The sequence below is a fragment of the Sitodiplosis mosellana genome, unplaced genomic scaffold (genome assembly GCF_009176505.1).
Source record: "Sitodiplosis mosellana isolate CC-2019 unplaced genomic scaffold, AAFC_SMos_1.0 Smas_scaffold_38, whole genome shotgun sequence".
NCBI lineage: Eukaryota > Metazoa > Arthropoda > Insecta > Diptera > Cecidomyiidae > Sitodiplosis > Sitodiplosis mosellana.
Window position 1 is genome coordinate 1,820,320 of NW_022595280.1, and position 24,363 is coordinate 1,844,682.

A 24,363-nucleotide genomic window follows, 5' to 3' on the forward strand; every position below is an offset into this window, starting at 1 on the left:
AGGGAAGAAAAAATCAATAACCGTGTCATGTTTCAATCTGATATATCTCTATTATACGCTAGGATCGTTAATAGCAGCCGTTAAGAGTGAATGCAATAACGCAGATTGAATGCGTCATAAACAATGCTAATTGCAAGAAAATGCCACAGGCGTTTGATCTGAATGTATGTCTTTCTCGCTCTCTCTTCCATATTTTTAGAACATTTGAAGTGCGGATGATCAAAAATCGTTTACAAGTCATTAAAGTTTTGATGGTAACAAATAAAACTCAATGGCAATGACTCTCGAAAAGAACTGCACACATCTGTGTTTTGATTCAAAATGTTTGGCTAAACATAAACACGATGAACGAAGATCGGGGTAATAAAGCCTTTTCTTCGAACAATCTGCTTACGGAAAGTTTCACTCGTAGCCTAATTAAATTAGTTAACAGCCGGACAATTCAAACCTTTGATCTTCAAAATGAGATTTTGAGTGACAGTTGATTCTTCTCAATTCAAAGATACTTCCTCAACCATTTTTGTGCTTCTTGAAATAGCAAATTCACGCCTTATTTATTATCATTAATTTTCATTTTGAACTACTCAAAAATGGGTTCGTTTTCCATTTGAAAAAATACTTTATTCGAACTCATCTCAAACACAAATGTTTTTAACATATCCAAAATCAACTCAGTAGGATATATAAAGAAAATATTGAAACTTAAAGCAAACGATTTCAAATGAAAATCGTGTGTGACTTAGGCCAATTCAGGGTTTTCATCGCTCTTCTCTTTCTTAGCAGCGAATAAGTGTCGAGGAACTATAGCCGGTAATTTCATGTTTTTTATGGACTTTTCAATGGGCTCTAAAATAATTTTATTGGGCGCTGCTTTCTGCTCGTCCTCAACAAATTGATTGGCTTTGGCGCTTTCTGTGCAATATTTTTGCAAATCTTTAACCGGTGATTCACCGTCCGAGATCGATTTAGTCGTGTTGTTTGATGGACTTCCACTTTGATCTAGGGATGGGTGACCAGAATCGTTTTCATCATAATCATCGACCATTGTGCACGATTGCGGTTGTGAAACATCACCGCCACAAAACGCAGGTTTTTGGCAATAAGCTGAAAAACGGCGTTCAGTGTCAGCTTCATAGATCTCATTCTGTAGTTGTTTCGATGACAAAATTTCGGCCGGAGCGTGTGGATCTTCGGGAAACGATGCGTGGCTGTGTGCATTTGAACCTGTTCGCGGTTGATCGTACATGTACTGCCCGTAGATGCCATTGATGAGCTCTTCCGTGCGTCGTGATAGGGGAATTATAATATTTTGATCCACATGCGTTGGCTCATAAGTGTGACGTGGGTAATCAGCTCCATCATCATCTTCCGATGCAATTCCAATGTGATTCGTTTTCACGTGGTATGGGAAACTCTTATTTGCTCGCGATGGCCAGGTTATCCACTGAAAAAGGAAATAAAAGAAGAATTTCTTCACTCATCTCCGGATTTTCTCTTCGAAATTTTTTATTGAATGAAATGAAAACACAAAATAAAACTCACTTGACGATTCATGAACATTTTCATATTTTCAAAATAACAAAATAAATACAAAATTAGAAACAATAAAATGAAAAAAATTTAAAATAAAACGAAACATGTGAGAACTAAGCGGTAGAACTCACCAAAAATGTCGAATGACCCATGAATGCCAGCATTGCGAATGTGAGATACATCACACTTTCTCTCACCCAAGCGTCGAGGATGCCAATCCCAATGAGTGTGAGAAAGGGTCCGCCCAAAATCCAACACGATCCAAGCAGACCGAATGGATAATAGAACGAGCTCTTTTCAGGATATTTACGAATCGTAGCTGCAGTTGAGATCATAAAGACACACCACGAAACACAACGCAGAAGTGATAATCCAAATCCAGCAGGAGACTCGTACAAATTCAATACCTTAGAGAAAAAGTTAAGGATAAAATGTAATATGCATGAAATGTTCATAGTGAACATAGTGAAGATCTTTGACCGGTAAAATCAGTTAAAAACGATTCTGATTGAAAATAAAAGAATTAGCACACACCTCTCCCGGATCAAAGGCTTCTGCTTGATAGATGTACAGAATGATATAAGCCACGATATAAGTGTTGATAAAAATGGTGAGTTTGACAATTGAGCAGCTTGAAAGGCGGGCTCTGGTTATGGTGTATCCTTTGGCCATTAGCAGCAGTAAGAGCAAGAATGCAATTTCAGCTACGCCCAGCAATAAGCCACCGATAGTGGTGTGAGGTCCGAGTCCAGTCATACCGTAGCGAATCCAAGCGATGCCTAAGATCACTATGCCAATATACTGCATCATCAAACTGAAGGCAAACAAACGATACGTGCAATGGTATAAATGCATGGATTTCAATTCAATTGTACAGAAAAACAGGGCAACGACCAGAAAAGAATAGACGATGAATTGACACAGCAAAATCGGTGGAATGACTGTGAAGAAAGTAATGGAAAAACAAATTATTTTTGAATAATTCGCAACAACAAATTCGATGAAGTTTTATAAAGAAGAAGAAGAAGAAGAAAGAGTAAATAAATATTTTTAAAAAATCTTGCTTTTTTTTCAAACACCTCACCAAAATCCAGAAGAAAAACCAGTAAAATTAAAAAGAATTAAAGCTTACGCCTTTCATCCGCAGAAAAGTGTTCATGCCAAAAGTCGCCCGTGTTGCCGTTGGTCATTCTGAATCGATATTTTATGTCGAGTCCCTTGTTATTGCCACAATTCGCGACTGCGATGAACCACCACCGTTCTCTCGAGCTAATGAAAGTGCCTGTATTATGACATCGAACGATGTACGTTTCTCGATTTGGTCGAAAACTCAGCGTAGGATTGGAGCGTGGTTGTCTTTCATCCAATGAATTATCATCATAGTCAATGCGTTCACTTTTCTTCTGTGGTTCAAATAGTTCCTCAACATCGACTTTGTATTCAGTTGTGTTTTCGAGTACATTTTCCAAGCCAACATCGTGTTTGTAATAGAGACCACCACCATTTTTACGTGATCCATGCTGTGATGTGCTGTTAAAAACTTCGGTTTCATTGAATGTCTCCATTGATTCGCTAAACTCATTGTCCTGAATTTCTTCGGTAATGTTGTCCAGTGATTTTACCTGTCGATGACCCGTCGGAAGGACTGTGGTTCGTCGTAAAAACTTATCGAAAATGGTTTCAGTTGCAGCAATTTCACTTTCATTCTCTGGCAATGTGGTCAATTCGATCGGTGTCAGTGTGGTTGCAGGAGCTGGTATGGGCTGTTTTTGTGAATTTTTCGGTAAAATTGTACATCCTGATGTCCTACTATCTGGAGAACGTGCTGATAAAGTTACAATTTGATTATCTATTCTACTTAGCACGCTGAGTTTCTCACGGCAAGTCTAAATGAAAAAAAAATCGAAGAATAAATGGTTATCAATTATTAATTGTCATATACTACATGGAATTTGTAATGTATCATGATATGATTATTTATCAAATCATTTGAAAGTGAGAAGCATGTAGAAAAAAAAATCATGCTATCATATCGAAATAATTTCGATAGAATAAAATTACGGCGTATTACACGCCAATACACCGAAATTACCTTATCACTTTTGTAGACAGAAGGCCATTGCGTTTTGTCATCATAGTAGAGTAAAAGTTGAGGTTCACCGAGTCTTCGGTCAAATTCGATTTCGTACTCATATTGTCCACGTCCCGAAATAAAGCAAAAACGTGCCAAAAATGACCAGTCCTGAATTTAATTAAAGAAATTTCTTCGGCTAGTGAAAACCAGTTTGCAACTCATGAAAAATGGATGATCAATGAAATGATTAATCAATGAATGTTTTTTTTCATGAAATTTTCCCATGAAATATGGATTATACGCAAAAGGAAAGTGTTACATACTTCAAGTGTTTGCAGATGTCCGTTCACGTATTTTGCATGGCAAATTTTTGAAAGTGTTAAAATGCACAGCGTAATGAATCCAAAAATCACCGCTTTTAAAATGAACATAACGATTTTGTCACTAAATTTCACTACATCAAGAACCCATCGAAGAGTCGAACATTGAGTGTGGTTGAGGTATTTGAAATGTCACAAAATCGATTAACACCCGTAAAATGTCACTTCGATTCAATTCAACGAGAGAGGTGCTATTTAATTTACACCGTACACAATAAATTAATGAATGATCAAGAGCTAGTTACTTTTTTTTCGAAATAAAATTCGATAATTATCACGTATCCAGCATGTTTTTTTCCAACGGAGTAAAATTGTTTTACGTTCTTTCACGATGAAACCAGATTTGAAAATCAGTAAAATCGATAGAACAGTATGTAAACTATTGAATTGGCTGGTTGCTATGACACAAATGAAACCCCAAACAATAGAATATCGTGGAAAAAAGTCAAAACAACAGCAGCAACAACAACACGTATACACACCATGCCCATTAGTCCATTAGGTGGAGTTTGTCGTGGTCGGATCGATTGTATGGATGCATTGATTGCATGTGCGTCAAGCCAAAAAATAAATAAATGATAATAAACTTTTCATTCATTTCAAGCCAAAAAGTTCAATAAACACTTTATTTCGGTAGGATTACCCAAACAGATTGCGTGCAAACAGCTGCAATAATAGCCAGGCTAATGAACCAGCCAAATTCCTTCCGACACTTCAAATTAGCCACTGTTTTTCACTTCATTCTGCAGAGCAATTGACGAGAATAATGACGAGGAAATTTCCGTTTTGTATTTTTCTTTAGCCATTGATTACCCGCCATAACTCATGACAAAAAGGTGGACACAAGTTTTCAATGAGTTATTATGTATTCAATATTTATTTACTCAATACAAACTATGTTGTTCTTGGGAAATTGGAACATTTTCCGAAAATTTATTCGTGGAAGGCCCAATTTAGGTACGGGCAATGGGATGACATGATGCCCTTGAACATTGAAGGAATTTTCGTTTTTGAATATTCGATGTTATCGATTCCCGTTAACTTTGACCTCTATTGTATTTGTTAGGTCGGTCGGTCGGTTGTTTGGTCGTTCGATTGAGTCTATTTTTCTCGACGTATAATAACAAAACGAACAGCATTCTTGCACGCAGCAGCAACGCCAGCGTGAAAAATGCAATAAAGTAACGAAAAAGAGAGACCAACGTATGAATGCAAATTTATGAGGAGATTTCATTAATAAATACCGTTGGCCACGAGTCGACGGGAGAAAAGGAAAACAATTGCAAAATTTACGACTTTGCGTCAACGGAAGAGCACGCGCGTGTTCGCGCCTAGAAATGTGTCTTTCCAATAATTCAGCATATTCGTAAAATTGAGAGATTAAGCGAAAACAGTTTTCAAAAGAAAAAGTACGGCGCACAGTGGCTCTCAGACGATATTTACGATTGGATTTGAGCGTGTCTGAATTAATATTAATATGGCATAGACGCACGATCTACTGAACCAGCGACATGTCACCGTATGTTGCTGTCAGATTGCATCGCTATAATAAACATGCGTTTCAACGCACTGTCCAAATGCGGAACAAAAACCAACATGCAGAACATGCACACACACACAACACAATATATGACGCCGTTCGGCTAAAGAAGAACGTGCACGTTTCTCTTCCCTACTCGCGTCGGCATATATCTCCTTTTTTTATTCATACATGTTCTTATTTTGTCTCTTGAACCGTTCTTTAAATTTATATTGTTTTCATTCTTCATTTGCTATTATTGCATTGAGTCGAGAAAAATACGTTGGGGCTTCTGTGTGTTGTTGTTTCAACAGACAAATGTTCGTCTGTCGACTGGAACAATCCTCGGTAATTATGCATAGCCATTAAAGCAGAAACAAAGCCAAATAAAAATAATATGAAAAAAATACATCAAACGTATTGAAATGCTCACTCTCATTCACTTACTCACTCAGCCAGTCTCTTGCTCGCATCAAACAATGTTTACAATGTGAGGAAAACGAGCAGATGAGAGAGAGAGAATGAGCGAAGCATCGAAGACGGGAAAATTTGTCGATTTTGTCGACAACGATATTTACACATAAAAAAGCAATAGTACAAACGAAATGCGCTCAAGGTTTTAAGTATGCTACTCTTTCTCTCTCTCTCTCTCTCTCTCCCTCTCTATCGATATGTGAGCATTTAATGGCATACTTCTCTAACACACTTCCCGAGTGAAAATCCAATTTCCGAGTCAAATCAAGCAGAAGTTATGCGTTTTATTCAAGGAGAAGTGTATTTTTTCTTCAGATTTTTCGTGATTTCATTTGGGATACATCAAATGTATACGTTTTGTTATGATTTTTTTCTTGTTAGTTTTTAAATGTTTCCATTGCTCACAAACTGAACCGATTGTGGAAGCAATAAAAACTAAAACCAATTGAACGAATGGTAATTTAATAAAATAGACACACACTGCAATTTGTTTTATTATTTATTGGTAGCAAAGCCACGAGCCCCATAAATTACGCATTCAATGCTCTGGGTCGATCTATTTGAATACCATTTATTTATTTTTTTTTTTCTATTTTTCATCAATGAAATTGATATGCATTTAAAGACTTTTTTTCGCTTGACTCGCATGTTAATAAGTTCAAAGCAATGTTTTTATTGTTTGATTCCATCGAAAAAGATGCGTGAAGTCGAACTCATGCAAATTTAATGTTTTCGTCGTTGTTGTTGTTATTTTCTTCGTAACGGTCTAGTGATATCATGTCGACAGCGAGTCATATTGTGTATTCTGGCTGCATATTTGCCACGTCGTGCCACACTCGTAAAATATGAATCATTTGTTGTCATAACAAGATTCACCCGGTGGCTAAAAGGTTAGACAGGCAACACAAGCGACACGAAAACGGATTTTCCACAGAAATGCCACGAGTTTCATGTTTTCAATGAGATTTTTTACTTTCTCTGCTAAGCCGATTCCGGGAATTGTTATTCATAGACGCCGTGAGAAGTGTGGTATCCGACTTCAAAAGTCTGGTTCAAAAAACCATCAACTTCAATTAAGCTTACTAAAATTGAAAATGAATTTAAAACAACACCTCAATATGAACGTTAAATGTTAATTAAAAGCGGTTATTTTTCGAAACGTTCGCGTTCGTTCATCAATGAAGGACATCACAATTGATAACGACTAAAACCAATTCAATTATTCACACAACACAATTGGTGCCATGTGTGATGTAAATAAAGATTAACATAACCTTAAACGGTCGGTGAATTTATCCGAAATGTGCCAGATTATCGAATGCAAATATCGGATCAAACTATCTAGTCTTGGCTCATTCGCTTAGCATTTATTCGCTCACCACTGAAACGGTTGCTGTTATGCATAAGATTGTTGTTGATTTTTCTCATTCGCTTCTTACACAGCCTTTGCTTTCGTTTGCATTTATTTTTCATCTAATTTTCGCTTAATCGGATATTATAATTCCCCAATGCAACGTGTGGCTGGACAGCATAAGACATTATTAGAGAACACTATATAATTAGCCCCACCACATTAGAATTAGCGTTTTCTTCATTATTCTTCTCATTATCCACATACGCACACAGAGATATATTTGTATTCCCTTTCTCTTCATTTCACTTTGCAAAATTCGCAGCTTTTGATCATGTCCGATGAAAACGTATTTGATGTGGATTCTGGCTACAATGATTCCAAATTTGAGTATTTCAATGTTGGAAAAAAGAGCGCAAAAATGAATAAGATGCCGATGCACACGAGCTCAAACGAAAATCATCAGCAAATTGATGGAATGGTTGAAATGTGCACATTCGTTATCAATCACTTCGAAAAGGTTCTTACCTGATTCTTACCTTTTATGATTATGAATTTTCGACACCAGATGAAAAATTGTATTTTTCTATATAGCTGCGCGCAACATCCGTTGAAAACCGCCTTAAGACATTACAAACCAGTACAAACATGAATGAAACGCTTGCTGTCGGTCAAAAATCTGGTGATCAATTGCCCACTTCAACGACTTCAAACGTAACCGATGATTTCAGTGAATGCGAAAATAGTCAATTAAATTCATAGTAAATTTTTCTTTTTCAGGTTGAAATTGATTGTTTCGAAATGCGCGTTAACGATGAAAGGGTTGAACGTTTAGTTTCATTCGAACGTTCGAAAGCAACGAAAATGGCCCGTCAACGCATCATTTATAGTGGGCTTAGAAATACTATGACGCAACTAATCGACCCGATGCACGATCGTTCCCGTGGAAAACGAGCCACAAGTCTAAAAGTGGTCACAAAGGTGGTGTCCAATGTGCCCAACAAATAACATCGGCCGAAACATCGCTGGAATTGATTCAGATAAGTCGCCAAGAAATGCTTCACCTTATTCGTCTACACAGCTTTCACAGATGCTTCGGATCTTTTCCTATCATTATCACCTGAACACAAGTTTAACTTCATCTTGAAAAACTTGTTGAATTACTTACTTATTTCATTCCAAAGAAATCATTGTTCAATTGAATTAAGCAATGCACCAATATATAGAATAAAATGTAGAAAATGCATAAGAAATGCTAAAACGTTAAACAATCTATGTTTTTCTTCATTCACATTTACTAACACTATCCAATACTAACCAAGAACGGTTCCTTTTTATTTTCTAGTGTTGATTCAAAATTTCAATTTTACAAATGATCAAATTCTCTCCAAAGTAATTTAAATGTGGAAATGAAAAGGAACTACCTCCTAAAAGGTTAACCTCGGCGTGGTTAGGGGGCGAAACCAATGGAATATTTTATCACGATAATATTTAAACAGTTGTTCCGTTGGTTACCAAGACCTATTTACAGACGCACTTGGTGCGCTCTTCCAAAAGTTTTCGATATAAAATAGTTATCGTAGACGCGTCTAAATTTGATTCAAGGTGAATACACACATTGTAATGGCTGTTACAATTAAGTTTGAGCAATTATTCAATTACTTAGTTAATTTGTCATGCAAAAGGATGGTCAATCTTACTACGATTTATGATTCATAGTAGCGTGTCCATGTACACTGTACAATATTTCAGTCAGTTTGAGGTTCAAACTAATTTCGGTTGTGACATATGAATCACCCCACTGTTCGCTATTCGGACATTGAAAAAACAATAACAAACAAAGATGATTAATTAGGGCTCTTCTAAGTTTGTCAACTGAACTGATTTTGATGCAGAAAAAAAGGAAAGCATACGAAAAGTATGACAGTTCGTTCATATGCAGAGTCCCGAGTGTGTGTGCCTGTGCATGCAGTTTCCACTCCGGATCAAATTCAGTTTCTCTGCTATTCTATGCACGGTGCTCGTATATGTACAATATGACTATGTATGTGCTCGTGCGTGTATATGTGTTGTGCATTAAAATTGTTGATTTCTCGCCGCCTTCGTTCGCCTTGAGTAGACTTTTGGCGGTTGTGAGTCTTTAGTGAATCGATTGTGCGGTTAGTCTCACTAAAACTGTCGTCGGCATCAGTTTGTAAATAAAATCATTCGAAATAGCGTTTTCGCTTTTTTACTCTCACAAAACCGAAAAAATGAGAAGAGACTCTCGGCAACGCCATCGTAAGCGTGATTCCGTCGAGATTGTCGGTTGTTGATGTGGTCGTACGTCTGAAAATAGATTAATGTAATTCGTATTTTCCTCGGTTGTGTTCTTTTCTTTTTCTTCTTTCTTTCTTTAGTGAAAAACACTTCAGAGAAACAAGAGAGAGAGAGAGGAGAGATCTGATTTTCATTTTGTCGTTTTTTTTTTCGTTTAGTTTTATCAAAATACATCGAAAACTGTCGTTGAATCTGGCCCTGTTTTTCAATAGCACACAGTCTACTTTCTACCGTTGATCTGATTTTTCGAATTGAACGATGGAAAAAAATTTAGACGGCGGAGCGTGCGCAAAATTGGAAAAATAAACATAAAGCACACACGCAGCGAGATTCGAATTTTTGTTTTGATTGAGTGTAAATGTAATAGTGAATAAAAAAAATTCGGTTGGCGATCTTCAGGTTGTGAAAAATGGGCGAACAGATTTAATTTCGTTCAAATCTCAATATGATCAAGTAACTTTTTCTTTTGAGAGTCAAGTTTATGAAAACAACAAAATCGACGACAATATTCACAGTTTCAACACAATGTATGGCAATCGGCTATTTTAGTTCAGTTGAAAAATTACGATTTTGATCGATTGCATAACAGATGTCACACACAACGTGTGATGTAGCAACGATCGCGACAACATAAATTCATCAACAATTATGACAGTCAAGATTTGGGTTTCGTCCAAACGACTGTTCCATCCTCTCTCACTTTCGCCGCTCGCAATGCACACATTGAAAATGATCAAGTGAATTCGAAACTGCGCAAACAAAGTGTATCAAAAATAAAAGTGGTTTTAGATTAAGAAAAGTCCCCACAATCAATTCAGAAGTGGTGAAGAAAAAGGAATTTTCAAACAATCGCAACATGCACGAGTAAAAAAAAGAAGACTTTTCAAGTACGTGATTTCATTAAGTGCCATAAAAAATGAAACTTTTTAAATCGAAAAAGAGTAATAATAATAACAACAATAACAACAATGCCAGCAGCAGTAGCGGCGGATCAACGTCCACAATCAGCTGCGTGCCTGGCAAATCGTCTAGTCTAAACAAAGCCAATGACGCAAAAGCTGATACTACAACAACCAATTCGTCTACAACAGTGTCGGGTAAGTGGAGTAGACATTTTCAAAGATAAATTCACAAATTCCAACCAATTTTTCACCACACTTTTTTTTGTTCCGTTGCCGTTTTAATTTTATAAACAAAACGACGACGTATGGGTTAATAGCGGTCGCTGTTCGAATTCGCGTGCGAGAAACACATTTCCTCACTCGTCGTTTGTTGTTCGTTTGCGTACCGCACCATGCGGCTCGTAACCGCTCAATTTTATTGCATTTCAATTGAAATATCTCAGCAAGAGTTGCTCTCGCACCCTTCACCAGTGTCAACACATAAATCGTATCGTTCAATTGATATAGAGGCATGGCCATGACTTCAGCATTCTATCAAGTTTATTCGCATCGACGGATCAAAAATTAAAAATAAAGTTGTAAATTCAATTGGATCGAACGGATAAATTAATTGAATTATGGGCGAAAAACCGAATCGATGTGCGTACTTGTACACGTTCAGCCGATCACACAATCGAAAATGCGTGAAGCGAATTAAAATTGACAACCGTTTCCAGTGAAACAGTAAATATTGTGAAAGTTGAAGCACAAAGAGGTTTCTTCGGGTTCCAAAAAGAAGGGTTCTTATATTCTATCTTTGAAGAGATCTTCTTTGAGATGTATATTCAATTGAAATTTATTCGATTCATTAATGAAATTGATGTGCAACATCTTGCTGCTTCTTGATTGCACTCCCAATTAAATGGCGTTTCTGTTCGGACAACTCGATCACAATTACTGCCACTTTGATTCGATTCTGATATTCGATTCAATTATTCGGTTCATTTTTACTGGACTGCAGCTGCACAATAGAAGAACGTATAAGAAAGCCAACGCATCGCAAAGTATACGAAAATATGAATTTTCCATGCGAATAAATTATATCAGCAATATCCACTTGAGAGCTACTTGGCTTCGTTTCAACAAACGAGATTGGACAACACAGCGACAGATTGTATGATATGGGAGGAAAATCGATACCGTCTGTCTGAATATATGAGTCATGAAAACCATTCGCTATATATTTGTAAATTGTCTCTATTCCCAAACAATAGGAAGACTCTCGACGAGAGACATTTCCATTTTACGTTCAAAAATTGTTGTTTCATTTAATTGATTTTTCGTCATGCATAAAATGCAAAATTATTCAAATTCTCAAAAGTCGAAAATGGAGTTTTCGTCGTTTTTGTTTAAAATGACAGGCAATTTTCATTAGAATATAGCTTATGGTCTGTCAAATATGTATCAATATCGTAAATTTGTCCATATTTATTGAGTGCAACCCACATGATTTTCCATCGCGATCCATCAAGCCTTAATTGCTATTACGAGGCAATATTCGAGCTCTTTTATCGAGTCGGGGGGATATGGTAAATGTTTGTCGTAATTATGCGATAGAATCGATCCACATTGATGCATGTGGTGGACAGAGGAAAAAAAATGTGTCGACAACGGGCGTATTTGGAATTCCTTGCATGGGATTTTATCGTTAATTGGTTCCTATTTCGGTTGAGCGAAAATATTTATTGCGTGGGCATTTTACATGTGTAACTCAGCGATATTGTACACAATCAGTCCATAGTTGAACTGCGTCACAAATGATGTATACAATTGAGTGAATGACGGATCGATTTGAATGATTACTTTCGACTTAATTCATTTTCAATGATCGACATTCGTAATATCGATGTTCTAATTCTCGCCCAAAAACAATAGAGCATAAAATGAAATTTCAAAATCAACTCTCCATTAAACGGAACTGTTTTTTCCACTATTTGTTCTACTGTGTTCCTTTGATTAATCCATTGAGTTTCAATAAAAATAAAGCTTAACCTTGATCAGATGCGTAGTTCCCATAATTTTTTCTACATAAACAAACAGCTGCTAATGAAACGATCCCAGAAACAGTGATGAGATTTAAGGAGTGTTTGCTTAGTACACACAGTGGCACAGCATGAGAAAAATGAAATTTCTCCCTAAAACCACACATAACGATGCATTTCGATCGGGAATTGGTCGTATATACATTTTTTTTGTCGGTTGTGATTGTGCATTTGCTGTCAAAACACACCAAATGATTTATATTTTCGATGCAAAGCGACAGACGGTTCAAAGTTCATGCTGGGCAAACATACTAATTGTGACAGACAGCAACAAATGCGAAAACGGAATACCATAAAAAATCGTACGCAAATACAGTGAATGACAACTTCAGTTTACATATGTGACAAATGTACTTATCTCTAATAATAACGACTGTTTTCTCGTCTTGAAAGGACGCGCGCGCTCTCGCACGTCCCCGAGTAAAACGAAAACTCCAAATGAAATACCAAACAAAGAAATGGTTCAAAACAAATGAACCTATTTGTATGAGGCAGCAACAGTAGTAGGAGAAAAAGAAAGAGGCACGTCATCAACCCTCTTGAAATATACATTAAATTATGCGTACAGAGTGCATGCCGCACACATTATGCCATCAAGATGTGTGTGGAAGGCAAGTGGAATGGTGGAACAAAAAGGAATTCCATAACAAACAACACCGTGGATGTTGAATTTATGAACTGCATGGTTGGCTGTGCTTAGCTGGAAAATGCATATAATATGTATGCTCGCACCAAAGCGAGGCAACAGATGATGCTATGCGATGCGCAGATAGAGGAAATGGCAAAAACCGACAGAACCAAGGAAATTAAAATGAAGTGTAAAAACAGCAGTAGCGACAAAAAATAACTTAATTGAAATTACATGTTGCCGAGCGAAGCGAATGAATGGCGTGTTCCAAGGCTCTTTCTCTCTCGCATACGTATAAATTTCATCATAAGTGATAGTTTACGGTGTAATCTTCATGGAGATATATATATGTGTGTGTGTGTGGTGTGAGAGCAGGCAATTTATTCCGAAAAATTAACGACAATGTTTTCCGTGGATTTTTCATCGACAACGACGACACGACATTTTATTGGTTGCGGCTGCTCCGTTTTCCAATGCTCTCAAATCACATGCTTATTCGTTTCATTTTATGATTGCTTGACAAAAATGCAAAGATACACGCCGATAACGAGCAAACAGAAACAATTTACACAAATCTCATCCACATAAATCACCGTCATAAATACCAACGATGAGTGGCTTTTTTTCGGTTCTGACTGCAAATAATTAAAATTCTAATCAAAATGTTGAACTCTTTTTTTTTTGTGATAGAATTTTTATTCGTTTTTTTTTTCTCTCGAACATCAGAAGAAAAATTTGTTGAAATGTGATGAAATCGAGTCAGATTGAGCAAATTTCTTGTTAAAACCGTTCTTATCGACTGAGAATGAAGCGATGAAATCTCAATTTAGACTTCGGGCTTCTGGTGTTTGTGATCTAATCTTACGAAAACACACCACCACACGAGACGATTGGCTGTGTGTTCGCGCGCATGACTCGACCAAATCCATGTGGCTTACGATGCAATGTGCAATACAACATACACGCGCATTTGCATCAATGAATACGGATTACCATTGAAAAGATGCAGCTGACATGAGGTTGTTGACATTTTTATATGTGTTCACATATTGCGTACATACGAATGTTGCCTGTTTTTGTTTCAATTCATGTTGTCCAAGCACTAGAGCATCACAGTCCTTTGGTATGAATGAAATCGTTTGTATAAATCTGTTGTTCGCATAATTCAATCATCGCCACTAAATTTTAGAAAGGAAAAAATACCTAATCTTCCAACTGCAACTCGCACCGAAATAAATTTAGATAAAATATGGTTGATACATTGTAATTAAAAACGCAGCGTATTAACCGATATACAGCCGAGTGAAAAAAAAAGGAGAGCATATTGAACATCAAGTTGACTTTGACTGCAAAAAAAAAATCAGAAATTCCAAATGGAACGCAAATGAAACGAACAATTTAATAACTAACCGCACTCAATGCGTAACGAATTAATGAGATTGAACGGAACGAACATAGATTTGTGTGAGAGAGACAGCGTTGATTCAGTTATTGGGTCAAACACATATGGAGCACATGAATTAAAATGCCAAATGCACAGTTTCTGTTTCGAAATTGTACACGGCCCCGCAATCGTGTACCAACTAACCAACAACAGCGTATGGGGAATACTGCGTGCGTTTATTTGCTGTTATTTTGATTAATTTGTAATTGGATTCACTCTGATTTCGCTGTTTTTTCCCACTCTTCGGTTCGTTCTGTTATTGTTGCTTTTGTTGTTGTTTGTAACGAAAATCTGGTTTTATTTGGCGTCTTATATTATGCAAAACTTTTAATGTAACATTTAATTTATTCGATCGTTTGAAGTTTCTCCCAACGGATATTCTTTCTTTACGTAACCATTTTTTTTCCTCTCCTTACGATCGATGTACTGTGTCGCATTTTCCATGGAAAATTAAAAATAAACCAAAGATCGTCGATTTCAGACAGAAACGAAAAGGGGAATTGCACATTAAAAATGGCATTTGTTTCAAGACCTTTTTTTCCTCAATTTTTCACTAACGAAATGGTGCTCTTTCGTCGCTGTCACGAAATGCGTGCAACCATTTTTCAAGAATGGAAATCGTCTCGGCTTTTGGCAGATGACAGAAACTAAAGCCTCAATACTACGCTCATCCGCACAATTGAATATGACATGAGTGGCATGAGCAATCCTAGCACACACTCGGACTGCTGTTGTTGTTTCGGTGTTCTGGTACGCATCGGAAATTCATTTGCACACCAAAAGTCTAAATTTAACGCGGTTTACTTAGTGTCACTGGTTGCGAAATAAACGCTCCATTTGCCGATGTGGTTTGCTCTTTTTTTCTCATCTCCTCCACGCTCGTCTTCAGTCACTTTGACTGACACTAATTGAATTATGAAATGTAATATTTGGTTAGACTCAACAAGATCACTCTCCAAAAAACCAGAGAGAGTGCGTGAACGCAATGTGCAACGATGCCTAAAAATAACGCACGCCGGTTTTCGGGCAAAATTACGACTTGCGTCCAAAAACTGTAATGCACCTGATTTAATAAGGTATTTCAAAAATCGTGTGTCGCCTTCAATTTGCTTCACAGCTTACGGCACAAGGATGTGTGATCGTTGTGTGGCCAAATTGCATGTTTATGTTGTGCAAATTGGGTTTTTCTGAGTGCGGAAAATTGTGTTATGGTTTTAATGGACGACAGATTAAAGCGGCAACGATGAACACAGTAAGGCGTACGAATTTAATGAAACGTAACCACAAACACAACAATATACCGCGCGCGCTTCTTCTTCTGTCGAAAGAAAAACCAGACTTGAGCATATTGCCTCGGTACAAACGCTATTTTTGTGTTGAATCATTTCAAATCGGCCCGATACCGTAATTTAGCCATTCAACATAATAAATCAAATGAATATCCGGTAACGCTCTAATTTGCGCGCCGCCTAAGATCTAAGCGAATGAACAGTGCGTATTCATAAAACGGACGATTTTCGGGGACTTCTTCACTTTGGTGCATGAGAAAAAAATCTAATTCTTCACAATGATTTCTCAGACGATGTAACGAAAAATGATCGGATGAAATGAGAATAATATGAGAAATATCACGACTTTTATTCGATTTCAGTGAGAATAATATCATTCAATTCAAATCATTTACATAGCAAAATTATTATTTACATTGAAATCACTTTTGTTACTGAAAATCATATATTTTCAATTTGAAGAATCTTCAAAGTTGTGAGAATTTAAATGTGTTAATATTTTTTCTCATTTTTAGGCGAACGAGCGATGTCTCCAGCACAGTCAGAGGATTCAGGCTTGGCGGCCGACCGTGGAACAACATATGCAACCATTTCGTTGCCGCGAGAAAATGCTCAAGCGATGGGAATCGTTTTTCTTGGTAAGTGATCTTCAATAAAAATGCTCATCTTTAAGAACATAATTCGCGTCTTCAAATGAAAATGCATTTCAGTCTTAGGAATGGGCTTCAAAAGGAAATACATTTAATATGAATAAAAAAGGGGGTTCCGTTATTTTCGTCGAGAGCTAGCATAGATACATATCGTATCATATTTTTTCGTTAATTGACGTTAGATATGTTCATCAACATCATTTCAATTGCACTTCCTACATGATACATGATACATGATGATCCCCAAATCTAGGCGAGACTTGTAAATCAACATAAACTGCCATACTATAATAGCAATGGTTAGCCCATCGAGTCGACAGCTTTGGCGCCAAATATATCAATATCAACACTGTTTGCAACGATATAATTACGCTATAAATAATAAAACCGAAGAGAGTGTGTGCGTGTGACTTGAACAGTTTTCTTCTTCGTTGTTTTATTGTCGGATAAAAGATTCGCTTTTAGTTTGCAATGACTTTTATGACTCAAACAATAAAATCGAAATGAATAGGCTGTCTGATGGTTGGTTTTTTCTTCGGCTTAGCAAAATCATAGACAAAATCTCTGAGCAATATTAAAAAAAGTGAAAAGAAAATGAGAAGAAAATTCGGCGTAACCGTTTAGATATTTGATATTTACACGAGTTCTTTTCGCCATCGTCCGAAAAAAAAACAACTTTACACGTTTTCTTTTGCACGGTGTTAAAACATTAACTTGAGAAGAGAGCGCTCAGCGCTGCCAAATGATATTTGGGATAGAAGCACTTTCCGTTTTTATTTCGATCTGCTCGGACACGTCATTTGTGCCTTAGATACTCTCACGCCTACGCAACCCATTACACACATTTCGCATAGTAATTTTGCGCTCGTTTCAATGTCGTGTGAATCCATTTCGAGCAGACCAATTGACCGATGACATTTATTGATTTCAAATGCGACGATTTCTGAATGGAATACCACAATCACCATTTGAACTTATTTTTCTCGGTTTCGGCAATTTTATTTTAAATGTTGGATGATTTGGCATTGAAATAAATCGAATTGGTCGTCGAAAGATTGTTCAGAACTAAAATGTATGTGTTTCTTTTAAAATTGCTGTTGCAAAGAATATAATTTTACGGCATGAATTCAGACAGTCATTTTGCAGGCACACTATGAAAATATGGGACATATATCACTTGACCTCCTCGAAAATCAAGTCAAAATAAACCCATTTGAAAATGTTCCAAGACTTTAATTTTATTTGATTCGTTGTACATACATTGTATATCATTTGATTTTGGCTGCATGTTTTTATTAAACAAACTGCAAATCAATGATTTTCTACGAAGCGATGAGGTGCGGTGTGAATAAAAAGAAAAGAAGAATTGCTTCAAATTTTTAGAAAGAGAGAAAAATTGAGAACACTGGTAAAAAGCAGAACTTGCAGTGGGAGTACCAATACTAAGTTACTGAAAAAACTACTTCGTCGCCTCGAACGGGGAAGTAAAACGAATTATTTCTAATTTTAACTAAACTTCAACAACACAACTTCAGGCCAAAAATGTGTGTTCGATGCGCAAAGATACGTTAAAATTGTACCCATCAACATATGAAATAAGATCATGTTTCACTTTCTATCGTTTTGCTTTAATTTTCCTTGTTCTTATTTCATTTAACACCTTTCATTTCTCAAAATCATTTTTGGCTTTCCAAAAAGCACTTTTTCTTAGTCCATCGAAAAAAGCATTCCTCCAAATATACGCTCATAAAATACAGTAAACAAAGCCTTTGATAGATGAAAATAGTAATTGGATCAAAGTGAAAATCGTTGAAGTGATATATCAGAAGATTCGTTGCATTCATTTGCCTCAAGTTGATATATCTTTGAAGTGCCATAAAATCAACAAAAATAGACCGTTTTTTTCTCAAACGTTTTTTTTTCTCGAATTTGTCAAAACTTTTCTTCAATTTTTTCTTTCTTTATTAAAAACCCCAGAGCGTTTAGATTTATCATACCCGCCGATTATCAGTGCACTAAACACGCTTGGACCAGCCGCCGACTTTCTTGCACCAGGAGATCGAATTCACCAAATAGACGGCATTTCAACGATCGGGTTGACAAATAATCACGTTCTCAATTTGCTGCTGAGCGGAGATCAGCCAGCTGTTGTTGAAATTGAATATTGTCTGCCAGAATACAGTGAGTCCATCGCAAAGTGTAAGAAAAAAGGGAAGAAGTGTTGAAGAAATCTTTTTTTTTTGGTAGTTTCACAGAATAGTGTTTGTGTGACGACAAAGTTGGCTCAAATCACGGTGGAACGAGAGAACGGATGTCTTGGTAAGAAGGATGATGATAAAGTGAAATGAAAGTTTAACACGTTATTTATTTGTGTTTTTTCTTCTTAATTTTCGGCACCAAAAGGCTTGACTCTACGTGGTGGAGAAAATTTCCCGCTGATTGTGACAAATGTTCGGCCACACGGACCAGTATTTAAAGTAAATCGCATTAAACCCGGTGATCGATTGCTTCGCGTTGACAATGTAAGTGTGAAAAACTGACTCTTCCTCAGAATTCAATTTTGAATTTAGAAAAAAAAGAGTTCGACTAACCATTTGAACCATTGCCAGATTTCCCTCATAAACAAGTCACTGTTGGAAGCGCAGCAAATTTTAAAGTGTGGCCATGCATCGGGTTTGACGAATTTAACAATCGAGTACGATGTGTCAGTCATGCAGAGTGTTGAGTTCTCGTTGGGTCCGTTGCTCATCGAAATTGAGCGTCCGATGAACGAAAAACTTGGCATCATCCTTAGCAACTATTCCAATTTACAGGCCAGCACAATGGACACAAAAAACGATATTTGTCCAGCTGGCGTTTTCATTGCGAGCATATTGCCGGCGAGCATCGCTGATCGGTAAGTTCGAGATTATTTACGTCAGACATATGGCCAAATGTGAAGGAAAAAAACAAAAAAAAAACATAAAAAAATGAAAAGAAGAGATGACAAATTGAATAGAAATGAACGAATCCGAAATTCTTTGCTAAAACACGAAAATTTTTCGAATTTCTTTAGGTGTGGCGCACTTTCAGTGGGTGACCAAATCCTCTCAATCGACGAAACAATCATCGAAAACACAAGTTACACGCCCGAAGATGTGATGTCTTTCTTAAATGGACCATCGGATCGTGGTTTCACACAGCTTCAAATTTTGCCAGTGCATGCAATTCAACGAAAAGGTAATAAAATTCATTGACATTTTATACGGCAATAAAACCCCGACACGTTTGTAAACAAATCGAACAGGAAAGCAAGTGAATAGAGTTATTGCTTGTTAAAATGACAATGAATCGATGGCCATCAATTATACGGTTCATTTAAAAAAAAAATTACGTTACCATATTAAACGGTTTTTATGAGCACTTCGCTTGCCATCTGTTCAATGTGACCGGGGCGCATGATTCAGTAAATGCACTCAAACGAATCACTCACAAGTCATGAATAGAACTTTCATTAGTGATAAAAGTGCAATCATTCAACGAAACATATGATTGGAATCATGAAAAGTGAAAGCCAAACTTGATTGACGACAACGATGCCATAACGTATGCTTTCATAATGCCATTAAAATGGCTTCATCGAGATTATTCATGAAGTCAGCACGTGTCCCGTTGTAAGAACTCATAAATACTTGCTTTTACATTTACATATTCAAACGTGATTTTTTAGAAAACGACAAACCGTCTTCACTTCATGTATTACATTGTGGTGCGTGTCATTGTAAAAATAGCGTCGAAAAACAGGGAAAAAAAGTTTAATCAAAAGAAAACAAAGCACCTTTCAAATCCCAGTCATCAATGGTGAAGATAGATGCATCTATTTTGGAAAATGCACAAAAAGTGCAGTGATCTCGAATGTTCCAGCGAACAGAACCAATTTGGAAGCGAGTGAGAGGGATTTTGGAGTCCTGTCACCGATAATAAATTCCGTCGATTTGAAAAATAGATGGCTAGAACAAAGTTCAGAATGAAACGAAATTTAATCAAAGTGAAAGTAAAACAGAGGAAAAAACGTCACCACGCCCACTTATTGATAGCGACATTTACGCAAATTGGCGCTTTGAAATGTGATACCCGATGAAAGGAGAACATGTTCGGTGAATCAATTTCGCAACTTCCTCAACGCTTTTGTACAAATCACATGTCACATCTTTGTGGAGCCACTCTAATTTTGACCATTTCTTTTTGCATCTTTCTTTCCGTAAAAGAAAAAAACCTTCCTTACTACTTTTCCTCTCGCCTCAAAATCTACGCTAACGATCGGTGAACATTGCAGCGCACCAGCTGTCACACACTATATCAATCAGTCTAAAAATATTCTCCCCATAAATTATGCTACAAAGTGCGTTAGCGAGCCCGAATGCTACGCATCCAAAAGTGTTGTTGTCGTTTTTTTCTCTTGTTCGCTTTTATTTTTACACCGATTTTTTTTCGCTTCTGTTTACGCTTGTTTGTTCTGGCGTAGCATTATTTTGGTTTTGAGTTTTACCATACGTACCAGACTTTTTTTATGGTGAATTTCACAGTTTTCGTTCACACTCAATTAAAAACGACGAAATCGCGTAGCGATTGCAGCACTTAATTTCAGCAAACGGTACTAAAATTGCGGATAATGGCCAATTTCCTTCGATTCAAATGAGAATTCGGTTGTTTCTTCTTCAACATCTGAATGACAAATGATTTGCTTATGCTAATGAGTAAATTTTTTTGCATTGTAGGAATTTTTCACAGAATTTCAATATTCATATTTGTTTAAATGATTTCGAATTCTTGATTTCATTTCAGGCTATACTACGCTTGATTCAAGGAAGACCCCTAAACACAAGCGATATATTCGTAAAGGTTCGGTCGGACCATCTGGATCGAGTTCAAGTAAGTATTTTAAAAACAAATGAAAGTATCCAAGGTGTTCAATTCATTTCAAATATTTATATTTGACAGGCCCACTATATGCGAATGCTGGTTTGTGCCATGCGGAAACGACACAAGTGATGCTTGATTGTAGCCAGGGTTCGGGTATAATTATCGGCACAAAAATCGGTCAAGGCTATGCGATAGCCCACATTATACCTGATTCAGCGGCCGACCGCTCGGGATGCATTCAAGTGGGCGATCGATTGCTATCCATTAATAAGCTGTACAGCTTGGATGCAAATACGATTCGTCAGATTTTGGGTGACAACGGAGGCAGTAGTAATGCGATTAATACCTACCAGGTTCCATCGCCTTATTGGGTTGAACTCGAGATCGAATTCGATATGTTCGACTCGGTAATTCCATCGCAAGGCGTTTTCAATGTAAAATTGGCCAAAGTGAATAAAAATGGCTTGGGCATAACAGTAAATGCCACCGCACATGGATCATTCATTATTTCCGAGGTGAAATGCGGCAGTCCAGCACATCGGAGTGGTTCATTACGTGCCGGTGACATTTTACTTGCTGTTGATTCCCAGCAATTGCAGCACTATAATGTGGATGCACTACTCAAAGACCGTACAAAGGAATTTACAACGCTTACAATCAATCGCAATTCACTGCCAGATTTCCTTTTTGACGCACAACAACGATTCAATGGGATTTACAGCAATGGCAGTGGAAGCTCGAAAAATGACTACAACATCTATGGATCGGGAACGGTTGGAAAGTATCTCGAAGGGAAAAATGTTACGTTTGAAAAAACGTCACCGCTTACCAACACAATGAAAGCAAAAAGCTGTCAGCCCGATTACTATCATGTCAAAGATCAAGACAAATCGAGACAAACAACGCCATTTACCAGTGCCACAATGAGACATCCGTTCCTATGCAAAAACAGCGAACCACCATGCGTTGGACGAACAGCAGCCAATGATAATACAAACAGTTTGACGACCGAGTTGGCGGAGGATGAGTACAATAATAGCGTTCCGTATGACTTGGATTATCGTGAAAGGTAAGAGATTACTGGGAAGAAGAAAAAAAGACAAGTCTTCCCCTTTCTAGGATGAAAATGAAGAAAAAGAAGTGAATTTTTCCAAAGAATTCGAAAGTTTTAAATTCTTTTCTTTTCTCTCCAGTTTTGACTCTTCGATGCCACCTCCAATGGATATTCACAACTCTACGTATGGAACGCATCAATTGGTCGTAAATGTGCGCCTAGAGATTAACGGTGGTCCTTTGGGTATCACTCTATCTGGCAGTGAAGATGTAAACAAACCCATCTTGATCAGTGCTGTCTTGGATGGGGGAATCGCAGAGAATTCACGTCAAATTAATGTGGGTGATTGTTTATTGGCTATTAATGGAGAAAGTGTACAAGGAAAGCCATTGTCACATGCTACAAAATTACTTCAAAACCTTGGAAATATTGTGGATTTAAAAATATCACGGAATATCAACGGTAGGTCCTCATTCTAATTGATTCAGCAAAAATGAACATTTCAACTAAACTAAATAAGAAAGTAAATGGAAAGAAAAATTAAAAAAAAGGAGACTCAAATAACAAAAATTAGTTGAAATATTTGATCTTTAAACTGTTCCTCAAGAGGAGTACCGTAGAATTTGAATAATAAGTTCTGAATCTCTTTTGCAGATTACGAAAATCAATACGTGTTACATAGCGATATGAGTCCACAAGCGGTTTATGCAAAAGTGCAACGAAGACCACGAACTCCGATCTATGGCAACGGTATTAATGGACACAACGTCGATATCGTTTCAAATTCCAGCAAAGAAGATGGAACCCGATTCAGCTCATTCCATGTGACACTTTACAAAGACAAAGTTTATGACGATTATGGATTCTCTGTATCGGATGGTTTGTACGAACGAGGAGTTTATATAAATCGCATCCGAAGCGGAGGACCAGCTGATACCGTTGGCCTTTTAAAACCCTTTGACCGAATTGTGCAGGTGAATTTGTTGGGATTTTTGGTGAATCAAAAAATTTGAGCATTTTTAAAATCATTTTTTAAAATAATGTTTGAATCGAACAATTATTCAAACTAATGATGATAAACCACGTTTACATTTTTTTCTTCAGGTGAACGATACGAAAACCAAAGATTTCGATTGTTGTTTAACAGTGCCATTGATCGCCAGTGCCGGAGATAAAATTGAGTTGATAGTTCAAAGACCCATTTCTAGTGAATAAATTAAAGAATAAATCGAATTAATGTTCGTGTTTAGTTAGTGGAGATTTTGTTCGAAGTTCGAATTGCGAGTAACATTAAAGTTACAACTCAATGTGTTTATATTAATCAACTCATATATTCTTAGAGTCGTTAAAAATCCTTTCGGTGATGAACGAATATTACTGAACATCACCAACCGTAAAATTAGGACAAAATAAGTATTAGAATAATGTCGTTTACTTCTATTATTATTAACGTAAATCCGAGTGGCCAAATTCTATGTATTTAAGTATGAATATTATAAGATTAATGGATGTGTGGAAATCTATATATAATAAAAAGAATTACATTCTTTATCTCATCTTCTTTTAAAACTATTTTCCGACTATTAAAAAATGAAAAAAATAAATATTATTTTTCAGAAAAAGCTAAATTAATACATCAAGCAGGTGATTGCAGCAGCTGACGTTAGTTAGTGCTGTTAAAGTCAGCTCAAAACACGCTCTGCTTGAAAGTTATGACACACAACAGTCAATTGAGTGTTGCTAACGGTCAATAAAAAGAATTA

The 24,363-nt window shown here is 36.8% G+C and overlaps 2 protein-coding genes across 5 annotated transcripts; one reads left to right on the forward strand and one right to left on the reverse strand.

Annotated features, from left to right (window-relative positions):
• Nucleotides 1-599: 599 nt before the first annotated feature.
• Nucleotides 600-23,804, reverse strand: LOC129569525 (transmembrane protein 145-like). Of its 2 annotated transcripts, none has more exons than XM_055448396.1 (6): nucleotides 19,236-23,804; nucleotides 3,626-3,775; nucleotides 2,666-3,419; nucleotides 2,068-2,474; nucleotides 1,665-1,940; nucleotides 600-1,444 (listed from the first exon to the last, which is right to left on the reverse strand). In XM_055448396.1, the coding sequence occupies exons 1-6, from the start codon at nucleotides 19,245-19,247 to the stop codon at nucleotides 740-742; spliced, it is 2,304 nt and encodes a 767-aa protein (XP_055304371.1). In that variant the 5' UTR covers nucleotides 19,248-23,804; the 3' UTR covers nucleotides 600-739. The 2 variants fall into 2 exon arrangements, with proteins under 2 accessions (XP_055304371.1, XP_055304370.1); XM_055448395.1 differs by lacking the exon at nucleotides 19,236-23,804 and adding an exon at nucleotides 3,931-4,523.
• Nucleotides 9,081-24,151, forward strand: LOC129569523 (glutamate receptor-interacting protein 1). Of its 3 annotated transcripts, none has more exons than XM_055448387.1 (13): nucleotides 9,081-9,653; nucleotides 9,809-10,747; nucleotides 16,510-16,632; nucleotides 18,622-18,825; nucleotides 18,892-18,963; nucleotides 19,048-19,166; nucleotides 19,254-19,540; nucleotides 19,700-19,863; nucleotides 21,469-21,555; nucleotides 21,625-22,615; nucleotides 22,740-23,062; nucleotides 23,255-23,574; nucleotides 23,705-24,151. In XM_055448387.1, exons 2-13 carry the CDS (start codon nucleotides 10,567-10,569, stop codon nucleotides 23,813-23,815), a joined length of 2,982 nt encoding a protein of 993 aa, XP_055304362.1. In that variant the 5' UTR covers nucleotides 9,081-9,653; nucleotides 9,809-10,566; the 3' UTR covers nucleotides 23,816-24,151. The 3 variants fall into 3 exon arrangements, with proteins under 3 accessions (XP_055304362.1, XP_055304363.1, XP_055304361.1); XM_055448388.1 differs by having other exon boundaries at nucleotides 9,488-10,537; nucleotides 10,629-10,747; XM_055448386.1 differs by having other exon boundaries at nucleotides 9,488-9,675.
• Nucleotides 24,152-24,363: the final 212 nt, after the last annotated feature.